This window comes from Macaca thibetana, chromosome 17, assembly GCF_024542745.1.
Source record: "Macaca thibetana thibetana isolate TM-01 chromosome 17, ASM2454274v1, whole genome shotgun sequence".
In the NCBI taxonomy this organism is placed as follows: domain Eukaryota; kingdom Metazoa; phylum Chordata; class Mammalia; order Primates; family Cercopithecidae; genus Macaca; species Macaca thibetana.
Genome location: NC_065594.1, coordinates 78,665,483 through 78,683,306, shown reverse-complemented (window position 1 = coordinate 78,683,306; position 17,824 = coordinate 78,665,483). Strand labels below are relative to the sequence as shown.

The 17,824-nt window shown below is 43.5% G+C and overlaps 2 protein-coding genes across 29 annotated transcripts in view; one reads left to right on the top strand and one right to left on the bottom strand.

The window, feature by feature from the left end:
• UBAC2 (UBA domain containing 2) overlaps positions 1-17,824 on the bottom strand; it is an 885,094-nt gene that overhangs the window by 549,554 nt on the left and 317,716 nt on the right. The window lies entirely within an intron of this gene.
• DOCK9 (dedicator of cytokinesis 9) overlaps positions 1-17,824 on the top strand; it is a 298,820-nt gene that overhangs the window by 251,723 nt on the left and 29,273 nt on the right. For 15 of the 28 annotated variants that reach the window (XR_007720659.1, XM_050765954.1, XM_050765953.1 and 12 more), the window contains 7 exons: positions 215-330; positions 5,979-6,116; positions 6,232-6,414; positions 8,113-8,226; positions 8,347-8,562; positions 11,547-11,604; positions 13,912-14,018. Coding sequence is in view for 27 of the 28 variants with exons in the window: in XM_050765954.1 (XP_050621911.1) it covers positions 215-330; positions 5,979-6,116; positions 6,232-6,414; positions 8,113-8,226; positions 8,347-8,562; positions 11,547-11,604; positions 13,912-14,018 (932 nt within the window). In the remaining variant the exon portion in view is untranslated. Of the gene's footprint in view, positions 1-214; positions 331-5,978; positions 6,117-6,231; positions 6,415-8,112; positions 8,227-8,346; positions 8,563-11,546; positions 11,605-12,486; positions 12,556-13,911; positions 14,019-17,824 lie in introns of all 28 variants that reach the window. The other 13 variants (XM_050765961.1, XM_050765940.1, XM_050765933.1 and 10 more) reach the window with 1 other exon arrangement.

Below are 17,824 nucleotides of genomic sequence, written 5' to 3'. Positions count from 1 at the left end.
GAAAAAAGTTATAATTGAATTGAAACCTTATTACTACTTTCTCCCTTCCTTCCCTCTCCCCACCGCCCCCCCCCCCCAAAAAAAGGCAAACACGGAGATAAGCTTCCAAAGTGGGCCTTCTGGTAAATAATCAAAAGTTGACTGTGCCTACCCCATCCTGCCAGCCTTGCCTTCTGAACCACTGGGCAGTAATCTTGTGTTGTAATTCATGCAGGCTACGGCCACTCGGACGCAGATGTTCTGCACCAGTCATTACTTGAAGCCAACATTGCTACTGAGGTTTGCCTGACAGCTCTGGACACGCTCTCTCTATTTACATTGGCGTTTAAGGTTTGTATCAATCAGCTGTACGTGGTCGAGTTTTACCTTCCACATTCATTCTGCTTGGTAAGCTCAACCAGCGTAAACTGACTGTGTTGCATTTGTACTTCCGCAATTGTTTTTGCCCCTGTAAGGAAACCATTAATCTTTAAATTCATTTAATGAAATCATTCCACAGTGAATGGCTTGAATGCCCTGAAATAAAATTTAACTGGTCAGTGTGTGCTGCGTGCTTGGGCATGATGGAAACATGATCTCTGGAGGCAGTTAACTTTTGGCTCAAACCTTGAGGATTGTGAATATAGGCACCTAATCAGGCATTTCTGCCTTGAATATCTTTAAATATATCCAAATGTTATAGCATTTAAATTAGATTTTTATGTAGAAAGGAGCAATAAATACAAACACATTCATATTTTCAGTTTTTTTATCAGTTACTACATTAAATGATAAAAATGTTTCGGAGATGGAAAATGAAACTTTTTTTTTTATTGTTTTTAAGTTTTAGCAAGTAATATTCAAGTAGGTGGAGATGGACTCTTCAGCCACTCCTGTTTTTAGGAACCGAATACTTCTCATTCTTGCTAAACGATTACTTCCATTTCTAGCATAGAAAGGAGAAATTGAATGAGTGTTTATATACCATAAATATTGGAACAGTTTGCTTATCTGCAAGGGTATTTGGGAAATAGAACCGAAGTCATTCTCTGCTTTACTTGTCTCCACTACTCCTAAAGCACATTCCTTTATTAGGAAGAATAATGATAGTTTTCCTGACATTGTGTCACTTTATTATTATATACCTTTACTCTCTTCAGACGCCATCCCACTCTTGTCCCCATGAAGCTCATTCCTAGGAGCCCAGTTGAGAGATGGGGAAATGAGCTTGAATGAAGTGAGCTCAGGGGTAGGAGTGCCTTGTTACCTGGAGCCTCTACTACGGGGGCTCTCAGACTGTGGTGTCCAGGCCAGCGGCCGCTGCAGCCCTGGGAGCGTGTCAGAAATGGAAATCCTTGGGCCACTACTCAGACCCACTGAATCAGAAACTCTGGGTATGAGACCTGAACATCACAGTGGCTCTACTAGAAACATGAAAGAGGCTTTGGAACCTCTCTTTTCTTGTGGGTACTTTTAGTTAAAAATTCTTAGTAAATAGGCAAGGAAGGTTTTAAAAGTAAATGTCTGGCCATGCATACCTGTATCAGTCTCAAACATGAATCATTAAGTTCAGAACAGCAGTGGCAACACCTTCTTCCCCTCTCTGCCTGTGCCCCACCAGGTAAATAAGCAGGAAATTCTGGAGCTGCAGAGCAGCATGGGGTGAGCTCCAGGCACACGGGGCACAAGCGCAGTCTGAGTGCACCTATGAGAACAGTGACGGTTTCCTTACTCAACAGCCTGCAGTTCTAATTCAGCCCCCTTCAAGTTTCTCACTTAATAGTAAAGAAGAGGGGCCTGGTGAAGTGGCTCACGCCTGTAATCCCAGCACTTTGGGAAGCCAAGGAGGGCAGATCACGAGGTCAGGAGATCGAGACCATTCTGGCCAACATGGTGAAACCCCATCTCTACTAAAATGCAAAAAAAGTAGCCGGGCGTGGTGGTGTGTGCCTGTAGTCCCAGCTACGGGAGGCTAAGTCAGGGGAATCGCTTGAACCCAGGAGGCAGAGGTTGCAGTGAGCCAAGATCACGCCACTGCACTCCAGCCTTGCGACAGAGCAAGACTCCGTCTCAAAAAAAAAAAAAGAGTGGTAAAGAAGAGAATTTGTCACTATTCCTGGAACTCCAAATATCTGGCCTCCAGTCTGGGAATGGGAAGGTAGTAGGGGCTCAGATGTGAACTCCAGGTTAACAGTAAGCACTTTTACCTGTGTTTGCTCCTCACTGGTCCTATGGCAAAGGGCCTGATCCCTGAGACACCCAAGGAAGATTGAGCTTCTAGAGCTAAGGTGATCTCTGTCCAGGTTTATATGCCTGCATGCAAAAAATGTTTCCGGTTTAAAGCTCAGCACCCCCCCCACACACACACACTGGAAGGTAGGCGAATGGATGGTGCGCTCTGTGGCATTACTGGATGTTGGGCCGTGTGGTAAGACAGTCTTCCCTGGCTTAGACTCACAGATACGAGAGGCTCATTAGCACTGCAGCCACTGGGATCTTTCTTTGCAAATATTTACTCAGTTGAGGTATCAGTTGGACCATATCAGAAGAGATAGAACAGTGAGTGAGCTGGCATAATTCAAGAAAGTCATCTTTAACAGGTATAGCTCTGTGGTTACTGACTCTCTTAATTGGCTACATCTAATAGATTGCCAAAGACAATCCAGAACTCAATTTCCTAGTAAGATAAAATGTTTGAAAGATTTAAGCCCAGAATTCTGGTTATTATTATTACATTAGCTTCCTGCTATGTACTGAGTGCCTTCTGTGCCTCAGGCATTAATCTTCATAACAACTCTGCCTGATAGATCGAATTATCCCACATTTTATGGATGAGGAAATTGTGGCTGGGAGAAATTAGGAAATTTGCCCAAGATCACTACACAACTGGTCTGTCCAAAGGTCTTGTTCTCCACTAAGTCAGATGTGAGTGTGCTTGTGTGTGAGAGAAAGATGGAGTTGAGTAAAGATCAAGGTATTTGAATGATCTCTTATGCAGACAGAAGAAAAACATTACCAAACACTTAGCAGATATCAGATATATACAAATCTGGACACATTCACACATGTTATCTCACTTAGTACATAAAAGGGTTTGTTTTGTAAACAGATTGTCACATGCAGAAAAATACGGTTTTTCTAATGTCTGTTATTAACACAATCCCAAACCAATGCTGGCCTTCAAGTAGTTTATGATATTTTTAATGTGTTCACAGATTTAATCTGTAAATGTGTTTTTAGCAGTTCCATTTAGTACCTCTTCTTGATCTGAACTGAGCAGTGAGAACTAACACATAATCAGGAGCAATAGGAACCAAGACAGGGAGGAGCACATGGGCAGCCGGAGGCTTACAAGGCAGCTTGTGATCTGCTTTGCTCAACCATGAGCCTGGTCTGCAGACACATGGGGCTTAGGTCATCTTAGTGATTGGCAAGCATCTATAACAGAAATGGCTCTTCTCCAAACTGATTTTTTAATGTTATTTTACAATAATTGTGTACATAATGATAAATGCTGTCTGACTGGGAAGAGTTTGCTGTCTTAAATTAACTTTGTTCCAGTTACCTCATTTGGACACCCAAGGTTTGTTTTCCTCTGTGTTCCTGGATCTTTTAGAAGTTACTGATGCTGAGCATTCATTTGCTGAAAGTCACGTCTCCTGGATTAAGCTCCATAAGAGACCATGTTACAATGGTCAAACCTGAATCCAAGACAGAGAATTCCTGGAGAAGCAGTCTCCACTTTATTGCTAGAAATAAGCCATGCCTTTATATTATTCTAATGTGTCATTTAATTTCCTAAGTGAAAATTTCCCATCTTCAGCAAGAGTCTCTAGGGATAAAAAGATAGAAATAAGATACCCTGCCTTGTTATCTGTGGATATTTCTGAGTGGAACAGTTAAGGGTGATTTTTGTTTTGCTCTTTTTGCCCCCTGTGGGCCTTTCTGAATGTTCAAAGATGTGTTTGTATTTAGTGTATGTTACCTTCTATTTGATGAGAAAGCAGCAGGGAGACACAGAAAAAGAGGGAAGAAAAGTGACTGGAAAATAAAGGCAAGTAGCTAGGAAACTGTCCCTTTTGTCTGGGACAAAAGGTCCTTTATTCATTTAAATGGAGGTTATTTAAGTCTTTTTTAAAATAAATTTTATTGTATGTATTTGAGGTTTACAACAGGTTATGGGATACATAATGTAAATGAGCTTTAACTCCATTCTTGCAAACAAGTTTTGAGATGAGAGCTGAAGAGGACTAAATCCTGAAAATGAGAAGTAAAGGCCATGACCATAGAGAGGGAAAGGAGGAGAAATTGAACTCAAGTAGAGAAACATGGGAAAAATAGAGAAACATTAGAAAAATGGGCCAGTTCAGATAGCAGAACTGTGAAGCTTGGGAATTTTTGTAGAAACCATATCTCCTGGATAGCAAAGAGTGCTAAGAAAATGAAAGGTCACCTCCAGATTCACCCAAAACTTAATCCAGTTATAATTAGGAATGTAAATACATTGGAGAAAAGCAAGGCTTTCAAACTACAGCTCCTGAGAAAATGGCGTTCATAGATAAAACTTGTAAGCAGTTCCTCAAACACTGGAAATCACTTTTGTGTGTGTGTATGAACAGCTGCTCATAGTTGAGAATTAGATCATATTCATTTAAATAGTTGTACTTTCTGCTCATTAAATTGCTCCCCTTTCACATGATGGAGTTCAATATGGTACCGTAGTATTTCATGATAGAAAGATCACTGTGAATTCCAGGTGTTCTGTCAGCTGTGATATATCCACAATTCACTGGACCTAAAAAAAACAAAAACTTACTCCTTGAGGAAAAATTTCCCTCCAACAAGACAAGGTAGATGTTGCTCTGAAACTATGACTGCAAGCATAATTTCCTATGTAGCAAAATCATATGGACGTAAGTTACCCCTGTTCATTTGGCCGAATTGTAAGATTGGTTTGAGATACTGGCCTCTTGACATTTTCTTTTCTTTATAAATGTCAAATCTGCCTACTTATGCAGAATGCACACACATATCGTTCCCCTGCAGAGCTTTGTTCAGACAGCTTGTCCATGTTGGAAAGTGGTGCTCTTCAGTGTCGTGCACATTTAGACACGAAGCTCATCCTGGCTGCTTGCTGGGCCGCACCTCTAGCTGCTATGTATATTCTGCAGTTGATGGGAGTTGTAGCCAACCAGGCTTCCAAAGTGTTTAATTTGTGTGAATTTTCTACTGACACGAGGAAATCTTGAGTGACTAGAAGCAGATTATAGTCTTCTTTTCTTTGATAAGTAAAATCCACAAATGTTAAAACCGTGCTAGATATCACCTACTGAGCTAGACCACAGTACGCATCAGATGGTTTCTCCACTTGATCTCACATCTTCACAGTCACTGTTCAAGGTCAGTTTTAGGGTCATCGTTTTACAGATGAGGATGCTGAGACTCAGTTTACCTGGCAAATTCACACCCATAATAAGTGGTACCTGACCAAAGCCTGTACATTTTCCACCTTCCCAAACTCTCTGATTATTCATAACTTAGCAGAGTGCCTTAGAGGCCCGGGGAGACCACCTTTCCCTTTTCGAAGCCCTGGTTCATATACCTTACTTGAGTATTTTTCCCCATCTGTAATTAACGCATACCTGTGATGGCACTTCCCTGTTGGAATTAAGATGTCACAAATGACACCTCTGTATCAGCTGCTAGTAGACAGTAAAAATGAGTACATATTAATAAGTAGAAGCCCAGTCAGTACTAAGCAAGTGTTCCTTTCAACTGTATTATAATTTGCTGGGAGGCTTAGCCTCAAAACATAAATGTATTGATAGTTCCTTCTACAAAAGAATTCTGTACTTTCCTAGAGGATTCAAGGCAGAGTTTGTTTAAAGAAGTGTAAGTTGTCTTAATACTTAGAAAATGTACTTCTTGAGCCTGAAATTGCGTGAAACCTACTAGAGGTGACTGGTATGTCTAACAAAGCCGTCGATGTCTGTTTTCAGAACCAGCTCCTGGCTGACCATGGACATAATCCTCTCATGAAAAAAGTTTTTGATGTCTACCTGTGTTTTCTTCAAAAACATCAGTCTGAAACGGCTTTAAAAAATGTCTTCACTGCCTTAAGGTCCTTAATTTATAAGGTAAGTTGCTTCATGGGTGATGGTTAGAAGTTTTCCTCCTTCCCGCGGAATTGAAGGGTACATTACCAAGCACTGACCTGTCTGTGGTTTATCTGCTTCCTCTCATCCTGTCTAGTTTCCCTCAACATTCTATGAAGGCAGAGCCGACATGTGTGCGGCTCTGTGTTATGAGATTCTCAAGTGCTGCAACTCCAAGCTGAGCTCCATCAGGACCGAGGCCTCCCAGCTGCTCTACTTCCTGATGAGGAACAACTTCGATTACACTGGAAAGAAGTCCTTTGTCCGGACACATTTGCAAGTGCGTGTGGTTTAGCTTTCCAATAAGGATTTACTCTGTACAATCCTGCTGTATCAGGAAAACTTTGAGTATCACATTGACCAATTTCCCTTGTCGTAAAGATACTGCAAGATCTGGAAAACTGGGAAGCCACATCTGCTGGCTTGGTTTACTTCACGCTCCATTACTATAAGATCTGGGCCCGAGATGCGTTCTGTTGGTGAATTGACATTTAAATATTGAATCAATATCGGACTGATTAAAATTCCATTGCATTTTCGTTTGAACTTGTATGAAATATGCAATGGGTAGGCTGTCCTTTGCAGTACTTTATCAGAACATGGATATATTAACTATGCCATGGGGGGGGGCTCTGTCTTATCTAATACTCACATAGGTATTAGAACCTATGTGAGGATGCTTAATAGTAAACCTTTTAGGTAAGAAACAAAAAGCCCAACTGAAGTGGTTCTTTTCTGTCCTCTATCTACTGACACATCTGCTGTCTCTCTAGAGTTAAAGCATCCTAAATTCTCTGCTCTGAGAGCCAGCCAAGATAATGACCAAACTACTGTATTGTTGTAAACTCTCTTTTTCTACAAACACATGGTAGGGATCCCTCTTCCATCTCTGCATTTTACCCTTTTTTTTTTGGAAACAATATTTGTGGTCCACGTAGCATTCATGGATACAACCATGAACAAAACCACCCTCTCCCAGCCCTCATGGAGTGTAGTCTAATGGAGGTCACAGACAAGCTCTGGAACTCTTAGATCACAAGTGTGACCACTGCTGTTGTAGAGGAACTTGAGTGGATCAGGAGGGGCACCTGGAGGATGTGAAGGATGCATAGGGCTCATGGTTGAAGAGTGGTGAGCGTGTTCCAGGCCACAGTAAACCACGGGGAAGCACTCGTCTGGGGAACTAGACACGTTCCTTACTGCAGAGTTTAGAATATGGGTGAGAAGGAGTTGAGGAGGACCCATGGTTGCATATCCAAATCGTGGCGTATTTGGACAGATCTTCTGGACTCCAGTGTTGGTGATGGGTCAAGGCTAGTCTAGACCTCAGCTAGGGAGACCATTGTCAAAGCTAGGTCAGAGAGGATGCTCTCCTAGACCAGGGATGGTGAGGTCAGAAGGAAGAGGAGATTGAGTTGACAACATTTGGTGACCAATTGTACGTGGGTGTGGTGAAGGAAAAGGATAAATAAAGATGGCTTCCATGCTTTAGCTCAAGCAATTGGGTAAAGGCAGTGCTATTCATAGAGCCAAAAAAAGACAGCGCCCCTCCATGGCATAGTTAATATATCCATGTTCTGGTAAAGTATTGCAAAGGACAGTCTACCCATTGCATATTTAATACATGTAAGTTCAAACTGAAAACTGAGAAAGAAATAATGTCTCCCTCTTGGTTGGAGAAGGTAATAGGTAAGTGGATGGGCTTATCTCATTCTCCTCCTCCCTTTGCTCTCCTGATCGGCATTTTGTTTTGCAAACAATGTTTTTTAAGGCTAGCAGAATCACTTTCTGGAATTACTCTTAAAGGGGAAGAAAGTACCTCAGACATTGTTTCCCACACTGGAGTGACCCCTGCTCAAAGCACCCCCCCAGCCCCCACTGTCCCCTGTCCTCAGGCACATCCTGACTGAACACAGAAGCCCAGCCTGGGCAGTCATTTGAAGGCAAATTGATTTGCTCATGTTTGTGTGTCCCTAAGGTCATCATATCCGTCAGCCAGCTGATAGCAGACGTTGTTGGCATTGGGGGAACCAGATTCCAGCAGTCCCTGTCCATCATCAACAACTGTGCCAACAGTGACCGGCTCATCAAGGTGGGTAGCCTGGCCCATGTTAGTTTCACCCCAAGACTCTGCCTCAGCACCTGAGGTGCATATGGACAGGCAGAAAACAGAGGAAGCCACGTGTCCTTTCTTCTTCTACCCTTGTTTTAGCACACCAGCTTCTCCTCCGATGTGAAGGACTTGACCAAAAGGATACGCACGGTGCTAATGGCCACCGCCCAGATGAAGGAACACGAGAATGACCCGGAGATGCTGGTGGACCTCCAGTACAGCCTGGCCAAATCCTATGCCAGCACGCCTGAGCTCAGGAAGACGTGGCTCGACAGCATGGCCAGGATCCACGTCAAAAACGGCGATCTCTCAGAGGTAGCCCTGCCAGCCGCTTGATCGGGTTTTTGATAAAAAAACAGTGAGGCCCCATTCACTAAAATAAGCCAGTTTTGAGAAAAATTATCCCATGAATCAAAAACCAATTAAAAATATGCAAAACTTTAAACAGTATGAGACTCAGGGTGACTTCATAGTTAGTTGAGCATTTTAATAATTTAAAACAAATTGTAAGAGGTTATTTTTGCCACTGAAGAGCATTGTTTAAGCTCTTAAACCTATTCATACAGTTTCCTGCTCATTAAAATACACATCAAAACTCCTCTGTAGTTCTAAAATTCAGCTATTTTATGATAAAATGAATTTCTCCTGTTACTCAAGGTCATGACAGGTGTTGCTTTCTCCTGCATGAGGTAGTCCATTTCCTTTTGTGGATGCAGTAGGTATTCCAGCACTCCCTTCTCTGCAGAGCTGATGTGTTTCCATATGTAGACCACATGGCTGGGAGTTGGGTGTGTGGGCTCCAGTGCAAGTAATATTGGACTTTGAATCCAAGATCCAATATTAACTAACTCTGACATTGAGCCAGTTTTTTAACCCTTCTGTTGCTCAATGACATCATCTGTAAAATGGGGAATTGGAGAAAACAGTTGGCTGTAAAGCAGTCTGTGCTCCCAGGAGAACTCATTCAGTGTCTGTGCCTGAGATATTTAGGTATGATGGACGGTATTACTATAGCAAGCAAGTTTTGACTTTTAAACTTGTATAACCGTTTGAATTAATAAACATACTCTAAGTCTGAAAATTTTAACTATATTTACATATTTATTTTTCAAGGAGTTCAATATGCTAAAAAGTACACATTAACATGACAGTTTTGTTTGACTATAAATTTAATGTAAACCGCACATTGGCCATAATAAAAAGGAATAACTAAGAGAAGTAATTTTTCTATGGTTCTAAGAATTTAAGATTCTTGGCCGGGCGCGGTGGCTCAAGCCTGTAATCCCAGCACTTTGGGAGGCCGAGACGGGTGGATCACGAGGTCAGGAGATCGAGACCATCCTGGCTAACACAGTGAAACCCCGTCTCTACTAAAAAATACAAAAAAACTAGCCGGGCGAGGTGGCGGGCGCCTGTAGTCCCAGCTACTCGGGAGGCTGAGGCAGGAGAATGGCCTGAACCCGGGAGGCGGAGCTTGCAGTGAGCTGAGATCCGGCCACTGCACTCCAGCAAGGGGGACAGAGTGAGACTCCGTCTCAAAAAAAAAAAAAAAAAAAAAAGAATTTAAGATTCTTTAATGACCTATGTGGCCTAGGTCTCAAGAAAAAAAAAAAAAAAAAAGCGGCCGGGCGCGGTGGCTCAAGCCTGTAATCCCAGCACTTTGGGAGGCCGAGACGGGCGGATCACGAGGTCAGGAGATCGAGACCATCCTGGCTAACACGGTGAAACCCCGTCTCTACTAAAAAATACAAAAAACTAGCCGGGCGCAGTGGCGGGCGCCTGTAGTCCCAACTACTCGGGAGGCTGAGGCAGGAGAATGGCGTGAACCCGGGAGGCGGAGCTTGCAGTGAGCTGAGATCCGGCCACTGCACTCCAGCCTGGGCGGCAGAGCGAGACTCCGTCTCAAAAAAAAAAAAAAAAAAAAGAAAGGAAGAACTCACTGAGCTTCAGCTGTTCCTCTGTGAATTAGTTTTACGTGGCTGCCGTAACAAAGTACCCAGACTGAGTGGCTTCACACAGAAATGTATCCTCTCACAGTTCTGGAGGCAGAAGTCCAAGATTGCAGTGGCAGCAGGGTCGCATCTCTGAATGTCCTCAGGGAGAACCTGTTCCATGCCTGTCCCTGAGCTCTTTGTGTGGCCAGCAGTCTTGATGTTCCTCGGCTTGTAGCCACATCCCTCCAGTCGCTGCCTCCGTGGTCTCGTGGCATCCTCCCCCATGTGTCTGGGTCCCTGTGTCTCCTCTCCTCCTCTGTGACACCAGTAATGTTGAATTTAGGGCCCACTACACACCAGTATGACCTCATCTTAACTAATTACACCCACACAGAGCCTGTTTCCAAATAATATCACATTGTGAGGTCTCAGGGAGGCCATAAATTTTGGGGGGACACCACCCAACCCAGTATACCCAGTGAATAGGGGACGAAAGCAGCTAATTTATAAGACTTCTTACTGCCCTTGCCGTGTCTGGTTTTGTGTATGTGCTCAGAAACCCGTCATGTACTTTCCTGCCTGTTCAGTGCATGTGACCCTGCTGTGCACTGCAAGAGGGACACACGTGGGAGGCATGAACTCTGCCTCTGAGGACTGGACAGTGCATAACTCCACTCTCCAACAGACTTCTCTCTGCACACATCAGAGTGCATGCCACACTGCTGACATTCGTTGACACACGTGCACGTGGAGCAGCCTCCGCCGGTGTCTGTTGGCTAGCTAGGGGTGAGGGTCTAGATGAGGGCACCACGCGGTGGCACTCACCCCGCTGACAGACACACAACCACACGCATTAGAACCTTGCAGCAGGTTCACTTCCAACAGCTGTCTTTGATCTTTATAACACCATGGCAATTTGGTGAAAATAATTTCTTTTTTCTTTCAATTTAAGATATGTATAATGTTACCGATTTAAGGTTAAATTATGATTTTTATTTAGAATTTTATGTTTGGAAACAATTATAACTTGCTGTTAATTTTTAAGTCAAGCAAAAAATATATTAGCACCTGAAATTTGGAAAAGGCTGCTTTTATCTTTTACTTTACAAATGTAATAATTCTATATAGAAACAAGTTTTAGCAAATTTACTGCCATTTATCTCAACTCCCAATTAATTTCAAATTTTCAGCTTTTGTGAGCGGCTCCACTCCTTTCAAAAGGGAAGATGTCAGCTATTAGAAACACTAGCTGGTGCATTGAGATCTAATATATACATTCATACATTGATTAGATTTCTGTCTGTGTGGGACATTACGACATGCTGTTATGAATGATGATTCTGAGGCATGTGTCTTCTATTATAGGCAGCAATGTGCTATGTCCATGTAACAGCCCTGGTGGCAGAATATCTCACCCGGAAAGGTAAGGAATTATTCCCATGTTTTGTGACATTAATTAGTATAAAACCATACAAAGCAGCAGACAAGTGAGAGCCATTCAGGAAGATTGGAAGGTGGGAATTTGTGTGTTTGTGAAGTGTATTCATTGTTTTATCCCCTGGCCTGATGTTTGCTTGAATTGGTGGGCACAGCAGAAATTCCAGGACCAGACAGAAAAGTAGATGACATGTTGTCATGTAACCTCCTCTGACAGCTTCACTCTGCAAAAACTAGTTAATGAGTTTTGCATCTGGCCAAATCTAGAGCTAAGAAGATACTTTTCCCTTAAGATAGTTCCCACTGGAGCGATTAGGCAATCAAGAAGTTGTAACGGGAGATGATCAGACGGCATTTCTGCAACGCAGCCCAGCTGGCTTGATTGTCTGAGAAGGCAGCCTTTCTGGTGGAAACCTTGTCTCCCAAAGGACGGAGAGGGGGCAAGGCGTGATGCTGCATTTGTGCACTCTGCGTTTGTTCCCAGATGAGCAGGCCGTGAAGTCTTTCACAGGTTCCCTGTGGTTAAACAGCAGGTGCACATTTCCACTCCACAGTCAGCACAGCCCCAAATGGTGACATTTATTTTTGGAATACTGAGGTTCTTAGAAAAGCTGGTAGTCTGCATGAGTTACATGGGAGAAACAGCAGCACCAGATCTGGGCTAACGAGGAATAGACGTACGAAGTGAGAAATAGTGTGAAACCAAAGATGCCGAGGCCACAAACTATATTTCTGGTGCAGCTGGCCATTCGGAATGAAACAGCAGAGCCCCAAAGAGAAAAATTTGGAAAGGGCTCCATGTTCATTTAATACCAGTACTATTTCCTGTCGAGACCTTTTATCAGGTGATGCATTTCCTCATGTTTAGAAGCAGTCCAGTGGGAGCCGCCCCTTCTCCCCCACAGCCATAGCGCCTGCCTGAGGAGGAGCCGGGGAGGTGAGCCTGAGGATCAGCCCAGCCCCCGGGGACCCCCTGCCTGGTCACCTGCCCTCCCGTGGTGGGGGATTTGCCCTTTCAACTTTGCATGGACAGACTTCACTCTCCTTCCCTCCGACTCTGTGGCTCTCTGGTTGGCTGGTGGTCTATTCCCGTGGGCACAAGAGGAAAGCACCTTGGCCACCACTTTGGTTACTCCACTGGCGCCGAGTTAGTGGTGAAGTGTACTCCGTAGCCTAAAGCAGTGTGGTTGGTTTTTAATTTTCTAGTTTGTATGTTAATGTATCCTCAAGCCCCTAGATTAACGCTTTTCATGGGGGACTCTTGTTTCCATATAACAAATAAAAACTAAACGGGGATAGTGGCAGATGCTAGGTAATCCATGAATAGTGTGGAAACCTGGGATCATGTGCAGCAGAAAAATCTCTGACTTTAGGATCTACGTTTTCAAGGCTTGATTTCAAAATGCCCTGTGTTCCTCTTTCTCCCTAAATGCAGAAGTCTCAATTCAAGTTTTTACTTCCGTTTTATTTTATTGTGAACAGTTATCTCAAAATAGAGTAGTGGAACATCTCATGCCCTTCTTCACTTGATATTTTGCATAGCTGACATGGTCCAACTGATGTAAAGCTGTTTTCCAGTGACTGTGAGATGAGGAAAGGTCCTGAATGGGCGGTCATTGCTTCAGAAACATCCTTATCCCAGACAGTGATCCTGCCTCTAAGCTGACACCCTTTCCCGTTGGAGAATCAGAGTGCCCAGGCATCCATGTGCTCTGTTGATGCAGCCAGCCACCTACCCCAGGGCTGTTGGGGTGGGAACCAGCTAAGGCAGCCTGTCTGCTCACCATTATGGCCACGGAGCTACACCTGGGTTGTGTGGGGAAGCTCTCATCTGAGACATGTGTTCTTCCCCGGCCAGAGTGGGTGAGGTGGCAGCTTGAAGGAAACAGGTCTTTTTGAATCATACATCTCTCTTGTATTGGCTTTGCCTTCATTTTTCTTATCTCAGCACAAGTCGTCCTACCAAGTCAAATTTTCACATATTGTTATTTTACTATTAATTTAATACCTATTCCTCAGTTTATTTACAGTTTAATATTTAGAGATTGCATACATTTTAATCCAGGTAGATAAAAAATTAAAAAGGGATAAGGAGAAGAAAGTGAAAGAGGTGAGGGTTCCCTATAGGGACGAAAAGTACACAGGTACCCCCGTGAATGCTGGCATGGTGCCTAAGAGAGTTCAAAATCCGTTATTTCATTCAACACAGAAACACACAGGGCGGGAAAAACCCTCAAGGTTCACCCATGTTCAGGTTCCTAACTCTGACTCTCCCTCCTCCCTCTCTTCCTAGGCATGTTTAGACAAGGATGCACCGCCTTCAGGGTCATTACCCCAAACATCGACGAGGAGGCCTCCATGATGGAAGACGTGGGGATGCAGGATGTCCATTTCAACGAGGTGCGTGCTTGGACTCAGGTGGGCTTTCAGGCACTGGGGTATCTGGGAGCCTGCTGTTTGCATTGCTAGTGCATCAGACCAGGGCTTTTTCCTCCCTGTAGCTGCTGCTTATACACGTAGTTCTGAGATGATTCTCCAGAAAACTGATGCAGAGCAGCAAAAGCTTCTGCCGTTCTCCTCTTCTAGGAGTGCCTCCTTTTCTTTGGAAAGAGGTTGTGAGGGGTTAGATTGTAGTGAAGTGAGGCTCAGCACTTGAACGCATCCAGTAAAAGTTCCAATATATTGGTCATAAAATTTCTCATTCTTTATAGCAGTTAATTTCTCTGGCTCATGAGTTTTCTTGGTTTTAATCTGACTTTTAAATTAATGTCTCCAGCACCAGTCGTCTCCCCAGGGCCAAACTCAAAGGCATGAGAGGCCAGACTTGGGTTCTGGTCATAGCAACCCCTGTCTAGGGCCTTGGTCCCTGCCTTGCTTGTGTGCTGTGGCCCAGGTCCTATGGGCCCTTAGGAGACAGGACCACCCTGTCCCACCCCCCACAGAGAACAGCAAGTTTGACATTAGATCACCATAGCAATTTCTGCAAATTCTAGTTTCTTGCTAAAACAGATTAGCCTTGCAGCCACTTATCTGTAACTGGAGAGTTTTGAAATAAAACTAGATATTTGAATAAATGCCAGTTTTCTGCTGGCATTCACTCTGTTTCCTTTTCCATGCCTATCTGCCTGAAGGGTTCTTTGTGTGCACCTGCCTCCATTCAGCCCAGGGCAGAATGAAACAGCTGAGGGAAAGCTTTTTAATCCTGCCCATGTTTTAAGGAAAATGAAGTTGTCTAGTTTCTCCCATGGAGTGGAGGAGCAAGCCAAGAAAGGAGTCAGTCTCTTCTGCCTCTGCTGCACCTGCTTCATCCTGACTTCCAGGGCCACAGTGGTGCGGCCTACGGTTGATCCTGGGGCTTTTAACCATTCTCATGCCAGGGAGGTGGGCCCTTGAACACACATCCTCATGACATGAGCTCGGCCATAATTCAGTGGTTCTCTAAGCGTGGTCCTGGAACCTTTCGGGGAGTCTTTGAGGCCGGTACACTTGCTACTGAAGGTCTCTGAGGCTGGGTTTTCTTTGTATGCAATGACCCAAATGACCTATCAAAGAGGCGGGGTGCAGAATGGATGCACATTCGGGCTTACCCTACAAAATCAAACAGTAAAGAGAGTTGTAAAAATGGAAAATAGTACTACTCGTCACTCTTTTTTTTTTTGGAAAAAAATCCTTTTTTATTTAAAAATGCTATTTTTAAAACATGGAATAGGTTTATTGTTTTCATTAAATTAATAAGTAAATCTTAATTTTGTTTCAGTTTTCATATCTAGTATTGTAAATATTGAGGGAGACCATTCACATAAACTTTGGGGTCCTCCATAAATCTTAAAATCTACGAAGGGGTCTTGAGCTCAAAAAGTTTAAGAACCACTGTTGTAAATTGTCTAGTCTCAAATGGCCCTCAAAATTAAAAACTAAGCATGAATTAAAAGGATAACATATTGAGTATACTTCATGTTTAAATATTAAGATAATTTAAACCCCAATAAAGTTTTCTAGGTATCCTACAAAAAAAGAAAGAGATGGGTTATTACATGGTATTAACAGTTATGCTGTTTCTTTACCTTGAAAGGCCTGGGTGGATGGTCTTTTTTGTTTGTTTTACTTTTGACTCTTAAATATGGAACCTGCCACCGAAGGATCAAGGCCCACATACTCCTGGCTTTGAACTCCTCACTTCAGGCGAATTTCGACTGAGTTTTTCTCTGAGAGGAGGCGTGACTGCATTGTCTCCTTGCAGAAACACCCCTGGCACCTCTGCCAAGTCAGACCTCTGGAGTGTGCCATTTTGTTCAGAATTCAAGAAGGAAAGCAACGATGCCAGGAACAATTAAAGATTGGAAAGTAGACCATTTTTAGTGACCTATCCTACAGAGCTGATAAAAGGAAGCTTGCATTTGTTCATCTGATTGAGTAATAGGCTGAGATAGTTATTATGTTAGCGCCTAATGAATTAGCCTGTGATATCAAGTGCAGACAGCCTTGGGGAAATAGTGAATGGCGCCCCCTCTAAGTAATAACTAAGCCTGTGACAAGGACCCCTTTATCAGCTATTTTCAGAAGATGGATTCGTCACCTTGTCCTTGAAGCATAAACTTAGTAAATCTTTAACAAGGTCCATAGTACATGACAATCTGTGGTGATTAGGATGTGACACAGCAGGGTTATAAAGTCCTGAGTGAGCCTTGCACATCCAGATTGAAACTAACGGGGAGTGGAAAGACTAACGTGTTCTAAAAGGCAAGACATCTGAAATTACCAGGCACGTTTTTGCATTGGCTGCCAGGATGTTGCAAGAAAAAGAGAGATGAAAATCTCTGCCAGAGAGGAAGGACTTTGGGGAAAATCTGATGGGAAATAAGTGTGTAACAGTTTAATAAAAAGCATTGCCCTTTTAATCTACATTGTTAGATATAATTAAATGCCTGAGATGTTCTCCTAAAGTGATTTTTTAAGGGACACTACCTAAAAATACTCAATTCTCTTAGCAGCAGGCCTCAAATGAGTTTTTACTGGCACCAGTTCCACCTTCCTTGACTCTGATCCAAAGAGCAGACTTGTTTCCAGCTGCTTTTCATTAATAAAGAGAAACCTCCAATTCCTATTTACAATTTTGTTTCGCAAGACTGAGCCTGTGTAGATTGAAGAATTCAGAGTTTCCTGTGGTGTCAGAATTCCCCGTGGCCCATGTAGTTTTGAGATCCCTCCCCTGTTAACGAACGCAGGACCAAGGTCCTGGAAGGATGCAGGTAGCATAGTTGGGAGATTGAAGAAAGTCTAAGAAAGGGACTGTTTTTAAAAGTTCAGAGAGGGTTTAGGGAAGCCAACAAGGAATGTTACAGTGCCCCGAGGTTAGCAGCAGCTGGGTGTCGCCCCTTAACCTCAGGAATAAAGGGGGAGAAAGGGAAAAATTGCATAGAAGGACCACCTAGCAGGACCTGTGAGCTTTTTAGTAAAGGACTCCTCAGGGCACCCACACAGGGAGGGAAGGAGTAACTGCCCACCTCACTCTCCTCCTGCCCCCCCAGCATCCTGCTGGGGCCTGCCGTTGGCCAAACTCAACAGCAACCGGACAGGAAGTCACCATGCAGAAGTCCTGCTGTGTCTGCTTCCCAGAGCAGAGCCCGGGAGAACAGGGCCCAGAGGAGCTCCAGAGGGAACAGTAGGAGGTACAGATAGGTGGATCCTCATTATCCACCTATCTGCTGAAATTTCTTTGTAGCCCCCAAATCAATACTCCATGGTACTTTTGTGGTCGTTCAGGGATATGTACAGAACATCAAAAGATTTTACCACTCCACTGTGTTTCTAGCTGAGGCCGAACCAGGCAACGCTCTGCTTCTTGTCACAGCTCTCATCCCATGGTCAGAGGCGTTCAAACCAGACTGACGCCATCTTGAGTGAGAGCTGGGAAAATGAGACTGAGACTTGCTGGGCTGCCTTCCCAGAAAGTCAGGCATTCTGAGCCTCTAGATGTTTACGGTTAAGGGGTCAAATTAATAATGTTTACTAGACAGACCCAGGCTGGGGAGTGTCCAGATATCCCAATATCTGGAGAAGAAAGGCATTCCTGATTTTTCTTTAAAGATAATATTAATTTTTGCAAAACACATTAATTAAGAAAATTATTCCTTTATCACAAATCCTCATAGCAGAGCACATCTCCCCATGTATATGAGTAATGTACCTAGGGTGGATGTGTTCCT